Source organism: Myzus persicae, unplaced genomic scaffold (assembly GCF_001856785.1).
Source record: "Myzus persicae strain clone G006 unplaced genomic scaffold, MPER_G0061.0, whole genome shotgun sequence".
Taxonomy (NCBI): Eukaryota; Metazoa; Arthropoda; class Insecta; order Hemiptera; family Aphididae; genus Myzus; species Myzus persicae.
In genome coordinates this window covers 37,944-64,364 of record NW_019101058.1, presented here as the reverse complement: position 1 = coordinate 64,364, position 26,421 = coordinate 37,944, and the positions used below count along the sequence as shown (strand labels likewise).

The following is a 26,421-nucleotide window of genomic DNA, read 5'->3' as shown; positions in this document are numbered from 1 at the left end:
CAAAAACAATCTTTTCACAATCCTCGCTCATCAGCTCAACGGATGTATGCTTTAAATTGTTTTTCTTTATAAATTAAGTAAATAAAAACTAATAAATAATGAAACTAAGATTATATATGTTATTGGCTGTATATAATATGGTACCTATTTGTCCGTATACTTATCACGTTTAATTTCGAACGATAGCATTTTTCAAGGCAAACATAATATTTACTTTGCCTATGTATTATTATCATAATATGTCGAATTTTCTTGTGTGTGTGTGTGTGTGTGTGTGTGTGTGTGTGTGTGTGTGTGTGTGGACAAAACATTTTTAAAGTTTCCTCACACTTTCTTTGTCTTTGGTTATAATAATGATAATAATAATAAAACTCGAAACAAATCTGTACATATTATTATCGTGGTTTCACCGTAAGCAAATAAGTTTTAATGGCCATGGGTGTAAGGAGATTGTCTGGTAGCGGTGCATTCAATTCTGGTCGTTGTGGTTTATCGCTATAGTTCCACCGGTAACGATCTAGATCTGCCTTGGCCAAATTTGCGCTTAGCGTCAGTTCTTTATACTCCAACACCTCCAGCTGCGAAAATAATTGCTGAAACACGTTTTCAAATAATTATTTACATTAATGTTTTTGAAAAGTTAACGTCGAAGTGCGTAAATGTCAATGAAAAATCTCTAAACGGTTCTCTTTTGAGGAGTAAAATAAACGAACAATACATTAACACATGTTTATCTGCACAATACCGTGGGCCATTATTATGGATTTTCAGTTTTGTTCTACGAAAAGATTATATAGGGCTCTACTGAACATCGGCATGTGGGCGGAGAGTAGGGGCATGAGTTCACAATATAAAATACAAAATATTCGTGTTAAACATAAGTTGGGTAAACAAATATTTGAAGTATAATTAATAAAATCAAATTTATTGTTATAAATTTATCAGTCGATATGTAATTAAATGATTACAGTACATTTATCTCAATTAAGTGATCAATATAAGAATCAAAATATCATTATAATTAATAAGTACGGATTTTATTTCTAATAGGTATTTATGAATAAAATCTTGCAGTTTAATAATAAAAATAAAGCTATACCACTAAACCTATCAATAATTACCAAAATCCTCATCTAATCCTATACATTTGTTCCACGTTCAAATTTTGTTGTTGCAGTAGGTAGTCAAGTTTTTTTTTTTATTAATTTCGAAAGAGTTATTGTGATTAATATTTGATGGAAATATAGTATTATATCCGTGCTCGGTTTTAAAAGTAAGATTATTATTTATTTTTGATAGGTAATATTAAGTACTATATTAATTATTTTGTAGAATATTTTTTTTACCGGTAGTACAGTATACATTAATTTAGTTGTACAAGCATTTTGGATGATATCGCTTGAGTCTTTATCAAAATATTTTTTTAATATTTGATTGGATTATCTCTGTATTAACCAAAATGATCATATTGTACCAAAATACATACCTTGAATGTATACCTACCTAGTTAACTATGAATATTGGATATAAGTTTTAAGTATATGGTAATTATAAATGATTATAAGAGTATAGTAATTAATAATTATAGATGGCTTATATAATTTTAAGTTACTAAGTAATAGGTAAAATTAGAGTGCTACAACCAAATTAATTAAAATGCCCAGCGCATAATAACGATGTAGGTATATAATATGTCAATAATCATAAGGTCTGTAGGCAGTGGCAACAGATTTAACTACCATTTACAGAGAATACTGACAAACACACTGATTTTTCTATAAAAATTTTTCATATGTAATATAAATACATCGTAATTCACATAATAAAATGTACAACAAATTTGCAACTTATTTACGTATGTATAGAAAATGTATTAAGCTACCTATAGTTTAAACTTATTTGATTAATTCTATAATACTACGTTGATACTAACAACACTTAACACAAGAAAAAATAAATTAATCTTTTTTTAAATTTAATTTCAAAAACAATAAGTAGGTATACGCGTTAAGTTAAATTCATGTTAGTACAAATCTATAAACTTTGTTAAACTTTAAAATTAATTTAATATTTTTTCATGCTACACTACAGCGGCTGTAGAAGACCGTTTTAAATAAAAATACACTAATAAATATTGCGTTATTTATTGATTTAGTAAACACAAACCATTAAAATTTCTGAAACCACGGCAATATGCAGTGAAAAATTAGTCAAATTAACTTTTAACAAAATGATGAATATTATATTTAAAAGTTGCACAATCACGAATGATTAACTTGGTGGTAGACAATTTAATTTTTTTCGTATTATTGCTATACATTTGCATATAGCTTTAAATTTAAAGTTAAATAAATTATTTAGTTACTATTAATCATAATAATTTAACGTTCTGAACGTTGGCTTAACTTAACTAATAGCTCAAGTTAACTTTCTTTCATTAACTTACACATTTTACTGGACCGCGGAATTACACTACATTTATAGTTTATTTTTGTATAACTATATGAATATTAATATAAGACTAAAGGGTGTCTCCGGATTTTTGAAAAATACTTTTGTGTGCCGTTAGTCAAAAAAGGTTAGGAACCTCTGACGTATCTGAAAATATCAAAGAACTAAAAAAAAATCATGGAAGTCTCTTTGCTGTTTATTCGATTAATGTAGCTCATCATTGAGAAACTGAAATCGATAAATTGAGTATGAATTTAATAATAAACCTGATTAGTATAATATATGCGTGTGTGTATGTACGTTTTTATAAACAGTTATTTATCTCATTTGGCTGTTTCAAAATCATCTTCAATTTTTCCCACAGGTAACCAGTTAGTTGACTTGTTAAAATTGTTTAGAATAATTTGTCTTTCATCAAGAAATTGTACATAACAAATACCAAAATATTATTATATTAGTGAATCATAAACTATATTTGTATATATATATATATGTCATGACTGACTTTTCTGACCGTCTTATCTTTTTTTCGTTTGGTTTTATTTTTCTCATTAATTTCTCGCTTTGATCGTTTTTATCTTCAGGGTAATTATAAAACGTAATCCTTTTCATAACCCCCAAAATATTATACGAGCTCGGCTATTTTAATTAATACAGTCAAGTCGGTTGTTCTAAAAAACTAAACTATGGAACCAAATCTTACATGTTGCTAACTGGGATTCTTATTGCTAAGAATATATTAATATCATTACTCATTAGTGCACCGGAACAACGTGTATATTGTATAAGTTTACTTTTTGTACAAATAAAATTTGAATTTGTTACAGACTATCAACTATATTTATATTTTCATTAAACCTAGAAAATGTAATTAAGTATCGATTTTTTTTTGTTAATATTTTGATGGGTAAAATGTATACAAGAGAAAATAAATCATTACACACCGTGGTGGTGAAAGCTTTAAAAGACTACGTCTCAGGTAAATGACAACAATTGATTTTATTGTTGAAAGAACGCGTCTCTGGAGCAGGATAAAAAAAAATATCGATTTCTTAATTATTTCAATACTGCGTTGTATAAATTTTACTGAGAAGCATGATTTAAGGACTCAGTCGTACAGAAAGTGCCGAAATAATTGTATGCTAGAGCTTACTGGAAGTTGATAATATAATTTAATAATATATTAAATTGAAAAAAGTCAGTCATACAAACTGCAGGTATATAGGTAGTAAACTTATGATTGTCTGTATACGGAGTGAACAGTAATTTAAGGATCGAAGTATGATTTCCATGAGCAACTTAATTATTTTTAATTTAAATTTGTTTTTATATGCATAATATCTGAAAGAAATAAAAATGAATGTTTTTAAATACATTTCGTAATAAAAAGCAGTAGGTAAGTACTGCAGACAGTTTCAAACTTACAACTGTATATTTCTTAAGCAAAATTACTCAAACATTGTATTCAATTTGATTTTTCTTTCTCGAGTTTTTTTTCATAATATGTACCCTTAACGCGATGAAATAAACACAATGAAGGAACAGTGTACCATTATTAATTTAATAATATAATCTATATTCTATTCTAAACTCAATGCAACAGTGGCTAATTATGAAAATATTATCATCAAAAAAATATGATGTGTTCCTTAAAAAAATGTATACGTTATTATTTTTTTAATTTAACGTTTGTAAGTCATTTGAATCAATCAAATTTTTCGTCAATAAAGATCACCAATAAATAATACGCTTCAATAGAAATTATTTAAAAAAATGTATATCCTGTTCAGAAAATATTATATTTGACACGACCAGTTTGGTAGGTACTTACTTGAAGATGAACGGTTTCAGGCAGAGACAAAAATCTATCTTCGTCTTTCTCGAATATATGTTCAATCCTCAACAAAACTTGGTCTTTCCTCCAGTGTTCCAAAGTCAGAAGATGTATGTTTAATGGTAACGAATTGTTCAACAATTTGTACTGCAGACGCCAAACGCGGGTGTTAGATAGGTAAGTGAAGAGAGACATTTTAAATGCATTATTTGCTAATGCCAACCGATCTTACCGTTGCGCTGAACTTTGAAACCCATTCGTTACTTCCCATATGAGTTGGAGCCAATGTGACAACAGGTTGCATGGCTGTATGAAGTGCTGACAACCTGTGAGCTTTGGCAGCCTTATCCAACTCGTTAAAGTGTAATATGTGTTTTCCCCTAGACACCATACCTTCGCCGTATTGATTCTCGTCCAATGGTTCACTAACTCCTTGGCTGTCATCGTACAAGAGTCGACGGTGAAGCTGCAACATAAGAACGGTTATTTGAACAGCTGATGATGTGTACGATCATCGAGGTGTTAAAAATGGACATTTGAAAATATGTGGAATCCGCGAATACTCGATAAATATGTGAGATTCAACCGCAGGCTCAATAGGTGAAGATTTGTTGGGGGGGGGGACTTGCCCTTACCATAAGTTCCAATGTGCCATCCTCGATGCTAGTACCACCCTGTGGTCGATCGGTTATTACTGTAGCCTGGTGAATTCCGTCCCTGATTGCTATGCTGGAAGTGATTGGATAATAATTAGACGAAACAGGTTCGGTAAGAGTTAAATTCCAAGAAGAACGTTGATTCCGTTTCCTTTTGATCCACCTTCTTCCGTTGGAATCCGTATAAAACGTTCCATTCGATGCTATTTTAGTTGTGTACTTAGTTATGACTTCTTTTCCGATCCATTCCCTATATACAACCAAACGATCATTTCATGACATTTCACCGAGAAGAATATATTAATAAATAATAATGTCATAATATAAAGTCTCATAAACTTATGCACTAATAATGTTGTAAATAGAACTTTAAATTTTGTTTCTTCATTTAGTGCACAATCACGTGTATGCTATCAATTAATAAAATATCAAAGATCAATGCTTAAAATAGTAATTCATATTTTATAACACTACTTTAGTTTTTTCTTGTTCTGAACTCATCTATACTGACCTACTCCAAGCTAAAGCTTCGCTTTTTTGAGAGGTTCGTAATCATAATATTATGTACGATTAATTTGTATTTGTATTTTATTTTGTATTATATAAATAACCTAACCTATGATTATGAATTAAAATTATATAATATTATGCATAATTACGCACTTAATATAATAATAATATATTATTTTACACAAAGTTATTATATACATAAATATGTAGGACGTAGGTACCTATATTTTTTTCTATACTCACATAATAGGTATGGGCCCGACGAGCCATTCGAATTCAATTGATTCTTGTTGGTCATAAATTCTGACTACTTGACTAAGCCAAGAACTGAAAGACTGGTGTACTTCGTGCACATTTTTGCCTGAAAAAATTATATCTCTGTGTAGCGCATAAATTATTGTTAAATAGACTCAGCTGTGAGATTTAACCAATAACTACTGAATCATATACCTCGGTATATCGTCAAATTGATTTTTTCCGATATGACTGTCGGTTGGTTTTTAGTGGGCCTAAAGATGTAAGCCCCGCTGGCACGGTTATCGGCGTTGAAATTATAACCTTTCATCGACTCGTAGAAAAAGAAATTTTGCTGCAATTGATGTCTCGTGCCATTTTTCTCTATCCACTGCACTAGTCCACTGGTCCCGTTAAAACCTATTTTCAATTTCTACGAATTCGTAAAATCGGAAGAAATACAATTTTTTTTTAAAACGGTACGACGGTATAATTATACAATAATATACATATTATTATTATTACTTATTTGTTGTGTACTTATATTATGTAGGACATAGAACGAGCATAAAATAATAATAATGATTGATAACAGTGGCGTTTTTACGTGGGAGGTGTATGTACGATTTTATATTATTTATAAAATTATTAACAAGATTTCAGTATTTCAATATGGATTTAGTCTGCTGGCTGTTAATACAACCATTCAAACAATATTTATAAGCCCTGAACAATCAAAACTAGTTGAGCTCCCAGACGCCATCCCCCAGCCTACCTAAAAAACCTGATACAATATAATGATATTACCTATCGTAAATATTATAGTTTTAGTATAATTTTAAAAATAATATATTTTATTATCATCATTATTATTGTTGTCGTGATGTCTTACCCCGTTGTCAATCGTCACATCCTCCGTGCTATTGTGTGGCGTCGGTCTCGGCGGTGGTTCCGGTTCGTTAATTCTCTCCACGTGATAGTTGACTAATCCTAATGGAGACACTTCGCTGGCAATAAACACTAGCTCGTGAGTGGCGTTAGAAGTACGACCTCCCAGTCGGAAAATCTGACCCGGCAAAAACACCAATTCGTACTGCACGTTGGCCCCTGAAAATCCAATCACATCGTCTTATGATAAGTACAATACATGATTTAGGTATGCGAAAATAATCGGTTGTCAGTGGCGTGGCGAACGTCATTAACATATGAAGCACAATAGTTGATATTTTAAGACCCATTACAAAAAATATAATTCAAATTTTTGAGAACGATTTGCATGGAGTGTATTTAAGTTAAAGCTGGCGGCGGTATTTTCGGGACACCGGTAATTACTAATATTTCAAAAATAACGGTATCTGGTATTTTCGGTATTTGAGAATACCAGTATATACCTTGATTCGAGAATTACCGAAAATATAGGGGAGACTTATAACTCAAATAATATATATAATCATAATAATTATAAACATAACTTTTAAAGTAGATGTAAGATTTTCTTGGGTTGTAACTTGGAACATTTATAAATTCATCAAAAATTTTGATTACTGAGGTACGGTTGGTATTCACCAAAACATGATAATTTTGGTAATTACCGAAAATATCATATAACCAGTAATAAACGGATACCGGATACCGGTATCGAAATGTGAATTAAAACCAGCGCTAAATTATTTGTCTTAAATTATAAGCGGAAGACCCCAGTCTCCGGAATACCCCTACCCTCTAAACTGAGGAACGTGCCTCAAATAAAGTCCTTCGTTACAAAATTGAATTCGGACTCATGTAGCATTAGGTAGGTAGTGGTTTAAATATTAAAATGTCTTTACCATTCGGACCGGTAACTTTGTAATCAGCGTACTTCACGGGAATGCGGACTGGCGTGGTAACGGCACGGGACAATGGGTTGTACAGGGTGATCACGAATTTGGAATTGTTCTCTGAAATATCACACTCGCTGATATTGAGCATCTTGCAATACTGCTGTTCGGGAAAGTCTTTTCCAAACCATTTTCTGTAAGACACGGTGTGGCACGATTAATTATGTGTACTTTTAAACACAACTATTATTATAAATGTATAGGTAGACGCATACCAATTCGTTATAGCTTATGAAACACATGCCAATATATTACATCTCTCCCTTTTATACCTATACACATATTACACATACCTTTACCTAGGTATATATTTCTGGTAAATGTACGTATCACACTGATTTTTCTCGGACGCGGTTTTTGCATCGAATTTTTCATATTGTTTTGGTTTTAATTAAATATTAATTATAAAATAATTTGTTCGAATTTTTCGTTATACAATTCTTGATTGCAATAACGTTTCACTTGGTTTTTTTCTTATTATTAATTAAACCCATTTTTGATTTTATATTGTGAATTTTCTGACTAACTGTCCCTAACACTTTTACAAATCGAATATTGGAATCATACATTTTGTATGATTAGTGTTTTGAGCTTTTTAAATTTAAAGAAGTTGAGCCGCTTAGAAAAAATTCTACAAGTGTACCAACAATCAAACTTTAAATTATTATCGATGATAAAATGATGGTTTTCGTTTTGTTAAATGTAGCATTGGGGTTCAGAATATGAAATTTAAACTACAAATGATGTTTTCATTGCATTAATATTTTATATAACCCAAAAAGTCATTGCAACGATAAAAATAAATATTAACAAAAATATATAGTATTATAATTTATTATAATATTATAGTAAAATAATTTCAAAATGTAAGTACAAGAAAAACAAAATATTGAGAAATGAATGGAATAGTATGTGTATTTGTGAACGGAATATTAACAACACGGCGCACGTTTTAGCTAAATTATAATCAGAAACTATTTTAGTTCATCGAGATCAACCATATAACTATATATACATTTTAGTACATTACATTGTTCATCCTATATGTACAAACTTATATCAATTCTGTACACGAGAAATACAAAATCGATAACAACGTTTATTTGAGAACTTTAATAGGTGCAAAATACTCGATGAATATGATATTAATTTTAACTAAATATTATGTACGTACTTGTTCCTAAAATACAATACCAAGTATGGACTGATAATATTTGTGCTATTGAATATTGATTTTTACTTGTCAATATTAAAACACTTTAATTCTATAAATTATAACATCAATAAGTATTGTAATAATATCGCACATGTCACCCACCACTAACATTTACTAGACTTTTGTTTTCATTTTATTCCGTGATATCGGATGTCACTTTCTTCGAGAAGTCGAGATTTACTTTTTTCCCAGTATTATAACAACAAATTTGAAGTTATTAACATTTAATTCCATTCTATACCAAATTTATTAGATACCGGTCGGTTTAAATCTAATCTCATTCAGAAGCGAGAAATGATAATAAAATGTACCTAGTCGATGAATGTTAATTTAGCAGTAATACAATAGTCATATTATACTCATATTATACACACGAACACACCTATTTTATTGGATTAGACATCACTGAATAATTTTCTTATGGGGTTACGGTCCTGTCTGTGTTTTTTTTACCCAAAATAGTATTTTTATATTTTCTACAATACTATCTTATGCCAACTGTACTGTATATTCTAGTCAGCTGATATAACTTCCGAAAATATGTTTGAGTTTGTCAAAAAAATTACTTGAAAACGACCTTTTCACTGTTTTAAAATTGAACTCCATACACTTTAAGATGAGATTTTTATTCATTTATATAATATTGATATGTACGTGCGGGAATACTCCGCTATATATTTTATACAAAGTCACTCACACTAATGATCACCTACTGGCTACTACGCACACATTTGCACGACCCACATGCATACACATTTGTAAATTGCCTATATTGAACTCCTTAAAAACAGTCTGCATCAAATCCTCTTATTACAAATATCTATCAATACTGGTTCTTGTATCCGCCTAATGTAATTTTCATTACTTTCCCGTCGACTATGATAATAAGATATAATATACGTAAATTAGAAGTAATCACTCTGTCGATAGTCCATACATGCTTAGTGCTTACGTTGAATAGGGTTGTTCAACAATGTTGTTTAGGTATACGGTCTTACGGATTAGTTTATAATATAACTTATACAATAGAATGTAATTTTTTCAAAGACTTTATACTTGGTTTCATCGAATGAAACGTCCAAATTGATGATCGTAATGTTCTTTAGTAAATAAATACGTAACGGTGAGCAGCAACTAACGGAAATCAATCAGTCCTCAATCTCTTATATTTTTTTTTATTCATTATTTTTTTTTTTTTTTGTACCATAATTAATATCATATTCAGGAGCTTCAAAAACCACTGAGTTAACATGGAGTTATAATTGAATAAATGGTATTTTATTCATAGAAAATAAAAGTAAAATGTATATGATGTACCTACATCAACTGAGTATATATTATGAATATTATGTTTTGATCCAAATATATTTTAGGATGGTGTGTCATCCCAGTCAGTCGACGCCTAATCGTTTATTATATTGAGCAACTTACTACATAAAAATGTAACAAGAAACTGTGACACATCACAACATACCTGTAAGCGGCTGTCAACACTTTTTGCGACTCTCCTATCCCTTCGTCTAGGTAAAGTGCATAGTCGTCGGACACGTGCTGTTTTTCCGTACCCGTGATGGCATCGTGGTGTTGTGACTGCGCGACGGCGATGGCCAACGTTTGCACGTGCTCGTTGAGCTCTCCTCCGAGTATCGAACTGATTTGCTTCACCGCCTAATTATCGTGATCACAGGTGGTCGTTATAATATAATGCGTTTCCGTTTCAAATCTATCTATAGATGGAAATCTGGAGGGGGGCTTGAACTTATCCCCTCTAAATATCCCATTAGTCCCCTTCAAAAACCAAAAAGCCTTCCATTGAGAGTTAAAAATGTTGGTCCCTCACTGATATTTTAATGGATTTCCGACTATGAATCTATCGGTTCGTGACATCACATGTTGGCCAGTGGCGTCACAAACCCTTTATCCATAATATAGAAAATATTGAAGCCACCCGCCAACATCCACCTACAAATTAAATTAAACCCTGCCAAATTCGAGTTATATTTTCTTTATCACAAAATAAATATTGATATTATTTTATAATACTTATCAATTTACATTAATGTAACCTATAACTTCCAATAATAAATACCACATACGCGTGTAGAATCATATACTATTATTTTTTCAGTTCCTTTATTGCATACAACATGCGTTTTATTAGATAATATTTGCTGACTCTTATAGTAAATCAGTAAAATATAACCATTGCAGTGTTAGAAAAGAACAAAGCTTGGAACGCGTTCCTTTTCAAATATAGGAACGAGAACCGGCAGAGTTTCTATTTATGAGTCGATTAAAATCAACTTATCTAAAATATAAAATTATTTTCACACCCATACAAAATCGCCCACCCATCAAAAATCTTTTGGGGAAATTGCCCGGAAAAAATATGTTTGTGATGCCACTGTGTATTACCAATACTCGCTATATATTAGATATGTACTTGTAATAGATTGTTGGCCTTGCAAATCATATACTTCAAATTCGATCTCGACGTGAAGTAACCCGTCCAATATGAATGCTCATCGTGCGCGTAAGGGAAGAAATCATCCGAGTCCTTGAGTGGCCAAGTAATGTTTTTGGAGGACATCTGGAGAGCCGACAAGTAACACTCGGGCGTCGAATACAACACGTTCAAATCAGGTTTCAATAAGTTCACGTGTCTATAACAAACAAAATATGGAGTCGCAAATAATTAATTCGTATGGTATCGAGTTGATCTAAAATATTGCTGATATATTTAGATATATATAGGTACACGGTACACTATATTTGTTGTCTATTATTATCGTTATAATCATTTTTTAAAGTTTTATGCAGGGTAATTCACCAAGAATTTCTACCCCCATTTTTACTTTTAATGACGAATTTATTCATATTATTTTGATTTTTATAATTAAAAAAAAAAATTATACACCGTTTAAAAACTACAAAAATCAGAATATGAATTCATTATCAAAAGTGAAAATCGGGGCTATTATGTTTGGCGAATCACCCTGAATAAATTGTTAACAATTGATAATAACATTAATAACAGAAAATTTAAAATTTTGAAAATTCATAATTCCAACGAATAATTTCTTAGGTAGTTGTTAAAATGTTTTTATTACGTTCTTGAAAATAGTTTTACAAGAATATAAAACAGATTTAACATTGGATCTAATAATTTGATTTGCTTGGACCATTTTCTCAAATTATAAATGTTAATTTATTGATATATGTCATGAAAACGTTAAAATCGCCATATAATTGCCATATTATCTTCCAAACTCGTGATCTTCATAGGACCTACAATTCTGAGTATATTTAAAGTAAAATAACTAAGAAACTATTCGTTTAGTTTAGATTTTGAGTAACTGGCGTGTTTAAAAATAAAATTATTCACTGGATAATTTACAGTAGAAAGGGGGGTTGAAAAACAGATCGCCACAATACATTCCTTAGGTAGTAAAACAAATCTCCAAAATTTTAAAAGATGGCCTTTGAGTGTGTTTAAATATTCTTTGTGTTACTGAAATGTAAACAAAACATAATTGAGCATGCTCGTTGAATCACCTGCTGTATAGGTATACGAGTTGTAACTAACAAAAAGATCTGACAAACTAAATAACTTTTGTTTTGATCAATATTCCATTATTTTTTTGTGTATGCATATTTTATTTAGACGCTCGAGATACAGCCAATTTGTAAATTTAGTTTTTAGACAAATGTTGATTTTAAAAACGTTTATTTACGTCAAGTAGTAGAGTAAAGTAAATTCATTTACGCAATGATTTTTTTCAAAATAATCTTTTTGGGAATTTCTCGACATGAATGTTTTTCTTAAATTATTTATTATCCATATAATTTTCATAATTATTGTCTTAATATCAATTTTTATTTTTATTTATCAGATTATTCTATTACACTCTGTACGTCGCAGTCTATGACGTAATATTCTATAACATGCGTCCAAGTTAAAACCGACATCGCTTGTGTGTTCAAAAAAATTACTATACTTGATTAATTTGTCCATATTTCTGAACCATGACGATGCTACTGAATAAGAGAAATCACCGCCCATGGTCATCATGATGTTGTTCGTTTTGAATGCCGAAGCGTATCTCTGGACGTGATTTGCAAAGTTTTCTACCTTCCAGAGAAATAAAATATAATTCAACTCATTAATTATCAATACACAGACAACATATACACCTATTATGTGTAATTATTACTTTTGCGTTGACGTTGTATCCGTGGAGTTTCGGGTTGTCCAAAATAGGATCATCATTGCAAAATGCATCGAAACAAAATCCTTCGGGGGCGACGTATAGATTGTACAAAACGCTTGTAAATAACTCGCCACCTTGGCCTACGGAGATTTATAATAGTATTGTACATTTAATTTATCAAATTGCAAATTGCAAATATATAATACACTAATACACTTGATAAATATTTTAAGGAGCTTAATAATAATTGTTTAGTTGTGTTTTAATTCGACATAAAGCATAAAAAAAGTATTTATATTATAACTTTTTAAAAATAATTTACAATTGCGAGAACTTTAAAGTGGGGAGTAACGCAAAAGAATATTTTTTGTATAAAATGTGTTCTTTATTAATATACAAATTTTCTGTATTAAATTGTTTAATAATTAAGTAATAATAACTAATAAGATTTATTGAATTATCCATTGTGTATAATTTAGTAAAATATTGACTTCAATATTGAAATATTTATCTAGTTTGTTTATTAGATAGCTTAGAGAGCTGTGTCTCACGAAATATTTTGTCTGAATTTTGAACACGGATGGGTAATATTTTTATAATGCTTTCAACGTTTTTATATACGTACACTTGTGTAAACCGATATTCTTTATAAAATCATCAAATCGAAATAATCCTAAAACTTTTACTATAAAAAACGAGTATGAAAACATATATGTTGTGTGTCCGAAAAGTTCTAATGTGTCGATTGAAGTTTATAAATGGCCAACTGATTTGGATTATTTGTTTGGATGATATTATTATTGTTACAAAAACGCATCTAAACTTTAAATCTGTATGAAGGCAAGAAATGGAACAAAATAGTTTTCCTTAACATGGGACAAAAAAAAAGTAGTTCGAACCGTTGAACAATGTACTCATACGTGGGCAAACGTATTAAATTTAATTCGTCTTGGAAAAAACCAAAATTAATTGTTAATAAAAGATGGGCACTCAGCAAGTGACCGTTAATTAACCTGGATCCGATATACAAGTTTCGTAGACAAAACAATACAATAAAATACACTTAATCGGTACTTCCACAATGTCTGTAATGTATTTTGGAGATTTTTGGTGAAATTATGTCGTACTGAATAACATTTTATTATTCTACATTTTAAAAGTCTGTGGGTTCGAATTACACGCATTCGTCAAAGAATAACAAACAAATCAATGAAATATGTCATTGATTTGCTTACGACTTTTTTTTCGTATTACATCACTACATGGGAGCCGAACCGTTGTGCACATGGCATGGCCCCAAGCAGCATCGTTTATTTAAACAAATATATACTTTGATGGAACTGTCATGGCAGGGATATAACTTCCTCAGCCAAACTGGTGTATATTCACATACCTCACGCTCAATGTCGGCTTACAATAAATTTACAGATGGCCGTGGCCACAGGGGGGTAGTCCGGATATGCCCCGAGATTTGCTTACGACTATAGTTATTATAGTGCACAGGATGTAACAAAAAGACCCGGCAAATAAAAATAAAAAATAAATACTAGTAAAAAATCTAACTCACCCTAACCTAGTCTAACTTACTTAAATGTATGAAAAAATTTCAATTTAAAAATTAAACGTAAGTCAGAAATCCCCCTGAAAAATATTATGAAAAAGTTATTATGATTCAAATTAATTTACTTCAAAAAAATGTATTAATATTTAAAAAAAATTAAATAATTAACTAATTGACTTAAGTTAATATTTTTACCATCAGAGTTTGTTAGAAATTAGATTAAAAAATTTGCTTTAGTGTTAACTAATCTGTTATAATCAACTGATAGCGTAAGAATCTATAAATTATATATATTATATAAAAAATAATATATTTAGAACAAAAGTCATTTAATTCGCCAGGTTTTTCTGTTATACCTTGTATAATGATAAAATAATAATATGTATTATAAAGGAGAAATATATCGCAAAACTGTGATCAAATTAATTTCTAAAAAAAAACATGAAAAGCTTTCGAGAGTTTGGTAATTCGACTCCTGAAGAAAAAAATATCGAAAATGTATTTTATAATAATGCTGATTCACCTGAGAATTTTCGAAATCCTACGTAGGTAGGTCTATATGCTATAAGTGCTGTGCACACAATAATATGGTATTAAAGAATGATTAAATGCATAGTTATTATAATATTATTATTATATAACATAAAATCGTTATCATAAAATAAAATAATATAAATAATATACCTATGATGTGTAATCGCTAATCTCTATAATTAAAGAATAAAACTTTATTTAATCTTTTATTGACATTAAAAAAACAAATATAATTATATTAAATTATTTGCTTCGTGATAACGTATTAATCTATATCAGAGTGGTCGTATAGATACAAATTCAAGATGCAAAAGAAAAAGTTATTGTTTTCTTAATAACAATGTAGTATCATCGCATTACTCAAATATAAAATAGTAAAATATGTTTTTTTTTCAAGTCAAATTTATAAAAGATGCCGTGTAACCGAATTTTCTTTAACTGTTATATATTGTTGACACATTTCGGGACTTAGTGAAAATTATATTATAACCAGTCTAATTCTGATAAATAACTAAATAAATATAAAATAAAATATCACCATCATAAATATTAAATGATATAAAATATTATAATATAGGTCGTACACTAACCCATGTTGACGTCCGGTCTCCACACCATTTCCATTGTCTTCTGTTGTTTTCTCAGAGCAATGTCCTCGTGATCGATACGGCCCAAAATCAATCCGTCAAAACCCATTTCGGCAAACTCAGCGGCCACTTCGCTCGAATGACCAAATGGATCAATTTGCCAAGCCACCCGAGGCCGAGCACACTCTCCAAACGTGTCGTTTAAGAACCTGAAGTACAAGACAATAATGTAAAATATGAAATATTATCGAGTACACCGTGTGATGGTATTAAATTATTTTTAAAAGCGTATGTTATGAACGCACACAGACATTGTTATAGACAAGGTAACACGCTTGCATAGTAGTAAAAAAAAACTTGAGAATTTGAAAATCGATCTTTTAAAGTATTATTTAAAAATTCCAAAAAAAATAATAATTAAATTAAAATATAAAAAATTAATTGATTTAATCAATTAACTGAAAAGGGGGGAGCATGCTTGGTGAATCGCCCTGTATATAATAGGATATATTGATACTCAAATACGCCATCTTTCCGGGAGTAACAATTAGTTCGGCAACCCTCTGCTCAACAGCCCCATACACGACAAATCGTTATTTAAACGCACCAGAGGACAGCATTTACACTGTATTGTATAGGTATAGCTATATTATATAATATTCAGCTGTGAAACTCAATATTCACCGCAGCCACAGACGTATTATTCACGCTTACTTAAGGCCCAAAGTCATCTGATCGATAAGGGTTGAATAATGAGGCACCGCCTCGTCGCTCATCACCCATCCTCCGTGCAACAGTTGTAACCGACCTTCGTGCACTAGCGTCTTTAAGCTGTTCCGGTTCCACTCGTCCTGCTCTTCCCACCAACGCCACAGAAACGCGGTTTCCACAAAGACGAATCTGACGAGAAACATAATTGTACATAAATATAATATTATTACACACTCAAACGAATCCGTTTCAGGTCGATTCAGAGTAAATGTACATATTGTAAATACAATTTTAAAAAACCGTTTTTACTTTCGGTTTTTGTTTTTCAATAGTTCGGAAACGACGGAGTCCAAGATGTATTGAACGCCGTAAGGTGCGTGCGCCTTGTTACCTTGTCAAAAAAAAAAAAAAAACAAGCAAATAGAATTTCATAAGACAAAAATTACAAATACCATTTTAATTGTTTTAACGGATAAATTCTACAAACATTTTATAAAATTATAAAATCAACTTCCTATTTATACAGTTAAAGCTACAGTTTTAATTTTATACGGGCACAAATATTTTACACGATACAATCGATTTCGGGTTTAATGTATTCAGTATGGATTTAATTGTTAGTATTTTCGGGAGTTAGTGGTCGCCATTATTTTACAATAAATACAATAGATGCGTTGGAATAATACTTATAATATGGTATATCTATATCTATATGCAAATTATTAGGTATTTTAGTATTTACTATAGTTAGTAAATGCTGTAGTCTTTATTGTATTATAATATATTCGTAATTCGTATGTGAAATCGTCCAGATTTAATTGCAAAGTGGGTTAATACACCTACCGAATAGATAAGTATATAAATACTCGTATATATAGTTCCTAAATAAACACCTATTATGATAGTTTATAAATAAACCAACTGTATATGACCAAACTTTATTTTTACATTTTTAACTCAAAATATTTAATTAAATATTCAATGGCACAAGGTCGGGTGACACTGCTGAGTGCCTGCCCAATGCGCATAAATGATAATCTCCTATCACTAACCATTATTATTCATTAACTATCAAATTTTCTTATTATACCTACTAATTATATTCCATAGACTGTAAATAATTTTAATAAAATAAAAAACAATTTTAATTGGAAGAATGCAAGTAGGTACCTATAAAAACAATATTTCATAAATTATCAAAAAAATTCAAGTGAGATAAATCCGTCTAGACAAATTCCATAGTTTTAACTTAGGTTGAATCTGGCCAGGATGAAAATGCCAAGGGCTCTCATAATCGTTCATTACGATTATACATTGGAAAAGTACAAGATGTGATGCATTGATATTATAAATTTTAAAATAATGGTATACAATTATCGCATTCATCAAAAAACGACTCTGGGAAAACTCTACCTAACTTCCTATAGGATAACTATTTACCAAATTAAAATTTTATTTAACTTTCGTCAACGGTGTTTTCGCGGTTTCTAAGCTACGCTTGCGCCTTGGAATGGTAGAAATACCAAACTTTTTTTAAACATTTTTAACTCAAAATATTTAACTAAAAAATCAATGAAAATGTATTTAATTGGAATAAAACATCTTTATTATATTTCATAAGTGATCCAAAAAATTAAAAACGAGATAAATCCGTCCGCATAAATTCCTTAATTAAGACTTAAAACCTGGCCAGGATGTGAATACCTAAGGCTGTCATATTAATTTTTCTAGCTAGACTTGCACCTCGGAATAGTATAAGATGTGGTGCATTGATTCTATAATTTTAAAACAGTGGTAAATAACGATTGTATTCAAAGATCGACTATGACTACATTTCGTCAACAGCGTTGTTCCCATAGCTATATTACAAAATTTTTGAACCTTTTTTACTAATTTGTGTCCAAAAAAACAACCTCATCGACAACCAATAATACGCATTCCCCACTTTGCTCAAAATTTAAAATATCTTGAACTAACAATAATTATTTTTTAAGGTATTTAAAATAAAAACAACACTTTACAATTAAAATATTACAGTTAATCTTGTCACGTAAATCAAATACATTTTTATCTAAACGCCAAAGTATAGATAATAATACTTATTATTATTCTTTTAAATTGAGCAATTTCATATCATAAAATAATAAAAATATTCTTGGTAAAAATATACATCACCAAATTATTTTTAGATTTGTAAGCTATAAATATTACATTATTATAACAGCTCACACGTCGAATGTGAAAAAAACGGTCGAGGTTTTAGGCATAACGGCCTTGTTTGATAGTTGGACCAGTTAGTTATGAAACGTACGTATCAACTATTACTGAAATTAGATTACAAACGACGAATGAATTGCATTATATATAGGTACGATTAGATAAGTTTTTTCGCTATTTTAAGGATTAAGTCAAAGGAAAATTAATTTTGTACAAATTACCATGTTGATTTACTTTCAAGACGTACAACTTGCTCTCGAGAAGTTCAACGTTAAAACACTTAGGGAAATTAAAAATGTAAAAAAACGTCACGTGGTTATTGCAGTATGACATATTATTATTAGTTTACCGAACAAAAGTAATTTTCTCAAATCTCATTTTAAAAATACATTAACCTAAATGTGTTATTAAAATAACAAAACGTCTTAATATTACATAACATAGGTACTGCGTAAAAAATAATCAATTCAAATATTTAAAAAAAAAATTATATAACATCTGATTAACAACTAATTACGTTAACTGTGTGAGATTTTTAATTCGAATTGTCTAATTAAAAATATGTCATAATATGAGTAATAACATAATTATTATTACGAACACCTATTATTATTAAATGATGTGTAGTTAGAAGGTAGCTGATGAATAATATTATAGGACTATATTTTTGTTAGTATTTACATACATTTCTAAAGTGAATCCAACTTTGAATTATAATAATATTAATACTAACTTTATACAATTGAAAAATACAACATTTTATAATAATATTATTATGCCATAGAATTGGGATGAATAAATTAAATACAATTTTTAAAATCTAAAAACATTTAACTAAAAACTCAATGCGGTTATACTTTTGAAATAATGTTAATTAAAACTGGTAACTCGTAACAGTCGTAACCATCATGGAATGGGCAAAATCTTATATGAATTATTTGTTCTTAATTAAAATATTAAATAATCTTGATTAATTAACTTTGAACCCAAAAACTTGATTATTTCGTTTTATTTCGGTGATATTCAAATCTAACTGCTAAATGGGCATTAAAAATACTGAATTATCATTTACTTCGAGGTTAACAGTTTATTTGCCAATTCAAATAGTGCTTAATGATAATGTGATTATCAGTTTTTTACATTTAACATTAACATAATAAATGGAAAATATTAGTACAATTCATTTCAAATTAAAAAAAAAATATATATATATATATATATATATATATCTTTTTAAAACAATGACGATTCAGTGTTTTTGGTAAACATTAAAATAATAAACATAAAAGCAATTTTATGCATTATTTTTTTACTATTTTAATATAAGCTTTTGTTTTTATAGATTTTTCTGATTCTAAACACTAAGTATCTGTTGATTGTTTTAAATTAAATGCACAAAATACAACAAATAATATTCAAAAAGGTGTTTTAATAGTCTTATAATTGTAAGATTAGTACTAATGGATTAATTTAAAAGAATACCAACTGCCATAATAATACTGATCCACAGTTTTTAGCCATCCCACGTCATCGTGTGTGTGAGCAATCAGGTGGACGTTTAACTTGTTCGGATCGATTGCGTTGCATGACTAAAACAATAAAGTCACGAATTAATTTTAATACAAAACATCTTAATCGTATCGACGACAATAACTATTAATACATATTGTTGTAAATTCAAATAAAGTTTTTCGAGCCGTGTTCAATAATATTATAATGCGAGTATTTGCGACAAAATATACGCATTCAAACATATTTTTTCACGTGTTTCTCTAAGACTATTAATACATTTTGATGATTTATACAAAATACAAAGTGTATTTATTTGACTTGGTTAATTTTTCGATTTAAGTATCAACAGATTTCTTAATTTTGAAAATCTATTCTCTTTGAACAGTATATATATTATATTATTATCATGAATTTTGTCGATAATGATTGAAGTATTATGTTCTATATCATGACGTATTTACACCGAAAGTCAAGAAACACGATAATTAATGAAATATATACCATTGGTTATTACATATTTTGCCAATACACATTTGTTCTTGACTTGATAATATTAGTTTGTGATACAATTTTCAACTGTCCACATATAATAGTATAATAATAAATGCAGAAAGGCATTGCACCGACTTTTAACGAACAGCGGTTGTTTCGAAAATTCAACTATCGGCATCGTCAAATGCGTTTTAAAGCGTAAATTCGGAGTTTTTTAAAAAAAAAAAAAATCAGCGGGTACGCATAGAAAAAATTCACTTATCCAAGGTCAATGCCAACCCGATAACCTTTAAGACGTGATGATAATATTAATCCATGTAGCCCATGTGCAATAATTATTGAGGAGGTATATATACCTACGTCCCAACGATAACAAACGGGAAGAACATCTTTACGTACGTCTTATGTACTTTTATTAGGCCTGGTAGTCGTTAATCAGCCGGGGAATGATATATACCAGTGCAACAGGTTAGTTACCAGTACCGCTGGGTCACCACCGGTCACCGGTCCACCCAGTATAATAATATAATATAGTATAATATAAATAATATACCATAATCATTTGAAGTGCATTTTAAAACAAGAAACACTTAGGTATATGTTATAGATGGGAAAGATAATATTGTTTTTTAATTACATACCTAAGTATAATATTATATCTATTTTAATATATACCTACACGGGTTTAGAGTTGCGGCGTATTACCACTTACCAGCTATACACTCCTTATGGTCACCGTTATCGTGTGACGGATGTCAATAGTATAGGACGTAATAATATAAATACATTTATTTTATTTTTTTGGTCTTGGTTTGGTAGAAGGTACCCAAAATAGTTTTAAAACTACTACGTAATAATTAACCATATATAGGTAAATAATTATTACAGTATATTATTACACGACTGCAGCCCGCTATCATTGATTTTGTAATATTATTCTAATGGATTCAAATCGATGACCTGCACAACGAGACGATGATTCATGGATAGTACAACATAATAATATTATTATTCGTCGACGTCGACTATTATACCTACCGTTGTACACTCTCAGTCGACTCGCACGTTCGTGTAATTTAAAACAAATATTATATATAAGTATCAAATAATACATATGTAATCGTCTGTGTGCGTCGTGTACACGTGTGTGTGCACGACAATATATAATTTATTATTACCTATAGGACCTTTGGTATACATGAAAACGTAAAACGTCACAGACGCGCGGTCAAAGGCCGCATTCCACGTCGAGTTATTCCGATAAAAATTACAAAAACTTTTCGTGTATACTAGTTCGCGTTTATTTTTTATTATTATTTTGCTCGCCGGCGTGCGTAATGTTGTACGTTTGTACCAATTGCTTTTTATTGCTCGGTCTACACACACACACATATATATATATATATATATTACAAGCACCACAGTGTACACGCATTACTCGCATGTCATATACATATATATATATATATATATATATATATACATTTATATATATTTATATTTTAATATTTATATAGTGTAACGTGCATATAGTAATAGTATTCAATTGGTTCATAAAAGAGACACGTCCTTTTCAGGCGATTACGCTGCACTCTTATAGGTCGCATCGCAGACCGCACACACTCCGTATAATAACAATAATGACACACGCGCACTCACACACGTATCCATACTTACACGTAACACGCAAAATAATGTACAGGCTCATCGAAAATTTGAGTCTCCGACTGATTTCTATCGTGAAATGATGGATGACGGCCCTACACGCAGTGTAATATAATATCATCGTCGTCATCGTCATATTTGATACGTAAGACGTACGTACAGCTGCAGTGACGTACTGTTGTACTTGCTGACTTATTACAATACCCGATACGTCGACAAGGATTGTGAACCACAAAATTCGATTAGGATATTTTATATGACTTGATTTGACATCACGTTTTTTTTTTTTTTGTTTTTTGCAGGTCCTTATTTCAACCACCAAACTAATACATAGTTAGTCCTCGAATTGGCTCACGTTTGCACGTCATTATCTATGTTTTGTTTTGCATATTTTTCCATATTATGTCAAGTTTATAATGCATATTATTGGATATTTTAAATATTACATATAAACACGAAAAATATATGTCTCGTTGTATATTTAAACGAAAGTAGTAATATGTGCCGAGTCATAAATATTATTAAACTCCTGATATTTAAATCTCATAAGATCAGAGATTTTTTGTTTGATGGAAAAAAATGCAAAATGAATTTAATAAAAAGCGATCCCAACAAATATAATTAAAATAGGTATAAAAGTAAATGTTTTATTCGATTTAAAATACATGAGAAGCACGTAATGTGAGTTAGTTTTGAAAATATTGGTAAATTCGTTGTAAATGACATTTTATTGCATTTAATTACAATCTGGTATTGCACATAAATCCGAGCTCCAATATTATGAGAAACCAATCCCATACACGTCTGGGGCGCGAGGGGGGAGGGGGTCAGAGACACTTGCGATAGGACGACGGCGGAACGTTTCTCGTCCACCCGGTTTCCACCGGATAACTGTGCGGGGGGGGGGGCGCAGAAAGGGGCTTTCGATTCTTACAGCTATTGGTTTTTTTTTTTTTTTTACCTTTGGAGCGCATCCGCTGGATGACGATTCGGCATCTGCTGCTGCGGCCGTGGTCCTCGCCAATAACGCGAAAACCGCGACGCACACGGCGGCGGCGAACCGGTACCGAACAACACGTGACGGCGACCGGTCAAAGGACGCTACGGTGCGAACGGCCATACCTGTGGGCAACACGACCATTACCGAGTACTGACGTCTAACTGAATGTGTGATGCACAAAATAATAATATAATATACTATAGGTACCGTCTCGCCGCCGCCGCCGCCATGCATAGCACATCCCGTGTGATACTACTTACTTCCCCCACTGTGACACTACACCTACCTACCTATATATTATTATTATAGACATTTTACATAATTTACCGAGTTTGATAACATTGTAATATAATATAATACATGTACAAGGTGTACCACGAAGACCTGACAACTTTTGCTCGAATCAATATGTAATGTTTTTTTTTTTTGTTAATCTGATTAAAAAAAAAAAATAATGTAAAAACACATACATTTAAGTCGAGTAGCTTACTTTTACATTTTTTTTTAAATATCAATATTTTTTTGAGTATAAATTGCTTAACTTGTAGGTATCAATTTTAAATTTGTCAGGTCTTTGTGTTACACTTGTATACCAGATGATCCATTTAACGTGAAAAACTCGCGTTATTTCAAAAACTACATTGACGTTTTTGAAAATGTTTTACTTACACAATTAATAATTTAAGTCGTTAAAAAACCGTTTTTCTAAAAATATATTATACTCGTAACATAGTTGTTAACGTAATCGTTTTCTGATTTTTTCAGTAGCAACACAAATATTCCCTCATTCCAAAGAAAAATATTTTAAGCGAGTACTTAATTTCAAATATAAATATTTAATTTAGGTAAAATATTAATAAGATTAAGTACCTATTTAAGTTCAGATGAACTGAGTCTAGTGGTTCCTACTGCAGGGAAACCCCGCAAAACGTTGGTCCTCTCGAAAAAACTTTAAATACTATTAGGTATATGGTATATCTAATAAGCACCACTTATTCAAAATTGATTTCAGTAGATAAAAATACTCCCCATAATATTCTTTTTCAAAATATTAATTAAAAATGTTTTATTTCATCAAAAAGAGTGAAAAACTGTGAAAAAATATAACGATAATAGTGAGAAATATTTTTTTTCCAAAAATATTGTTTTGTAACTACTTAAAACTATTTAATATTAGTGCTTTGTGAAACATTGAAGCATCGAGAGTGTCTTGCGTTAAATGGATCACTCCGTATATATCATATTATAGTATATAGGTATATACTATATTGTATTTCATATTTATGTGTATCATTTTTCCATGATTGTCTGCTGTTATGATATTACATCACCATCACTACAATAATAATAATAATAATGCCGATGAAAATAACAATGATGATGATGATGACGACGATAAGTCACAATAATAATAATAATAATAATAGTTGGTAAATATAATATCTATATACATAAACCTACGATATTGTTTTTGTATATTTTGTATCAGCTATTATATACAGAACGCAATCAGGTTTTAATGTTCTATCACGGCAATCGACAGTGTGCTATGTGTATAGATAGGTACTCGTAGATGGGCAAGAGGGGCGAGGGAGGCAGAAACGGAAAGTTTCCAGCCGAACGACGGTGTGACAATACGCGGATATTATATTATATTATTATTATGCACATATTATTATTTTTATTTTTATTATTATCATTTTTATTGTTATACCACGTTGACCTACTTATATACCGAAATATTTTCCAACGCACATAAGACAATATTTATACACTATATAATATATATATATATATGATACAGCTAGGTACGATAGATGTATTATTATTAAAGCTTGAAATGGCGGCGTATACAAGTGAGGCGGTTCGGTGGTTTAAGTTTCAAACTTCGTCCGACATTGTTTTCAACATAATATTATGTCATATAGTTTGATATAAACGTACATAGCGGATAACGCTTTTGGCTACAACCAGTGCTGTATTTAAGAGGGAGGTGCTTCAGTACTCCGGGGGCATCCGGAGTTCCGCATATCGAACTTTATTTTTTAATCATAAATTACTTAAATATTATCAATGATCACGTATAACTAAACGTATTAAATGCTGCAGACTGTTCTGCCACTGAATAGGTTACATTTTTTTTACCCTAAACTTGTTCATACTTCATAATAAGTAGGTATTTAAAAACCATAAAAAAAATCCCAGATCCAACAACTAAGAACGGTAATATATTTTATAATAACTAGGTATAATAACTAATAAGTGATAATAATAATCAGTAGATCTGTAGGTACCTTATCATAAAATATAAAATCTCCCATCCCCTCTACGACTATCAGTTAGCACATTTAAATTTTGTAGGTTATCGAATTACAAACCTACAGTTATTAAATCAACTTACGATTTTTTAATTACTTTAATTACGTCAAGTAATTATTAATCATTTATATGAAATTCTCAAAAAAATAATAATTTAAATTTGATATAATTGTATCTACCCTGCACAGCTGCAGATTTCAAGGTGTAAACTTCAAACAAACAGTAATCTCTCTATTTCCTAGTTGATCACCCGGAACGGACAACCGCCGATAACACCGATGAACTTGTGCAAAAAGAGTTAAAAAACATAGGTACCTACACACACAAGATTCAAATATATAAGGTAGGTAGGATAATATATGCAATTAGTGACGGATATCCCATGGTTAAGGTGTATCCTTCGATGCACGTTCAAATTTGGCGGGTGATTCTGGGTGGATCATAATAATATAATATCATGTAATTTTCTGATAAAATAAAAAGTGAAATTTGCACATAAAAACCAAATGCAAATGTGCAGTTAAGGGGGATAGCAGCTACATCGGTGGCCCTATTTCACCAGTACCACGAATTATTAGCCTGCCTCAATGTCTTATAATATTCTGGTGAGTGGTGACAGTACATCCAAAACTAAAGTAATTGGTATAATAAAATAAATAGTTAACATTTCATAAAGTACTTTAAACGACTTCTGCATGTCGTTGTTCATAATTTAATTTAAGTTTTAACTGTACTCAAATTATACATGTATTTTATTATACTCACTAGATATAACATCATTTTTTTTAAATTAAGTTTATTAGAAACTATAGTAAGTAACTATATGTACAACAG

At 30.3% G+C, this 26,421-nt stretch overlaps 1 protein-coding gene across 1 annotated transcript; it reads right to left on the bottom strand.

The window, feature by feature from the left end:
- Positions 1-257: 257 nt before the first annotated feature.
- On the bottom strand, positions 258-23,409 carry LOC111027541 (lysosomal alpha-mannosidase-like). Its single transcript, XM_022305938.1, has 17 exons — positions 23,230-23,409; positions 20,086-20,188; positions 16,692-16,773; positions 16,386-16,571; positions 15,675-15,880; positions 12,993-13,129; positions 12,777-12,910; positions 11,222-11,441; positions 10,253-10,446; positions 7,512-7,696; positions 6,578-6,792; positions 5,902-6,118; positions 5,695-5,812; positions 4,921-5,191; positions 4,518-4,751; positions 4,283-4,432; positions 258-593 (listed from the first exon to the last, which is right to left on the bottom strand). The coding sequence occupies exons 1-17, from the start codon at positions 23,407-23,409 to the stop codon at positions 396-398; spliced, it is 3,030 nt and encodes a 1,009-aa protein (XP_022161630.1). The 3' UTR covers positions 258-395.
- Positions 23,410-26,421: the final 3,012 nt, after the last annotated feature.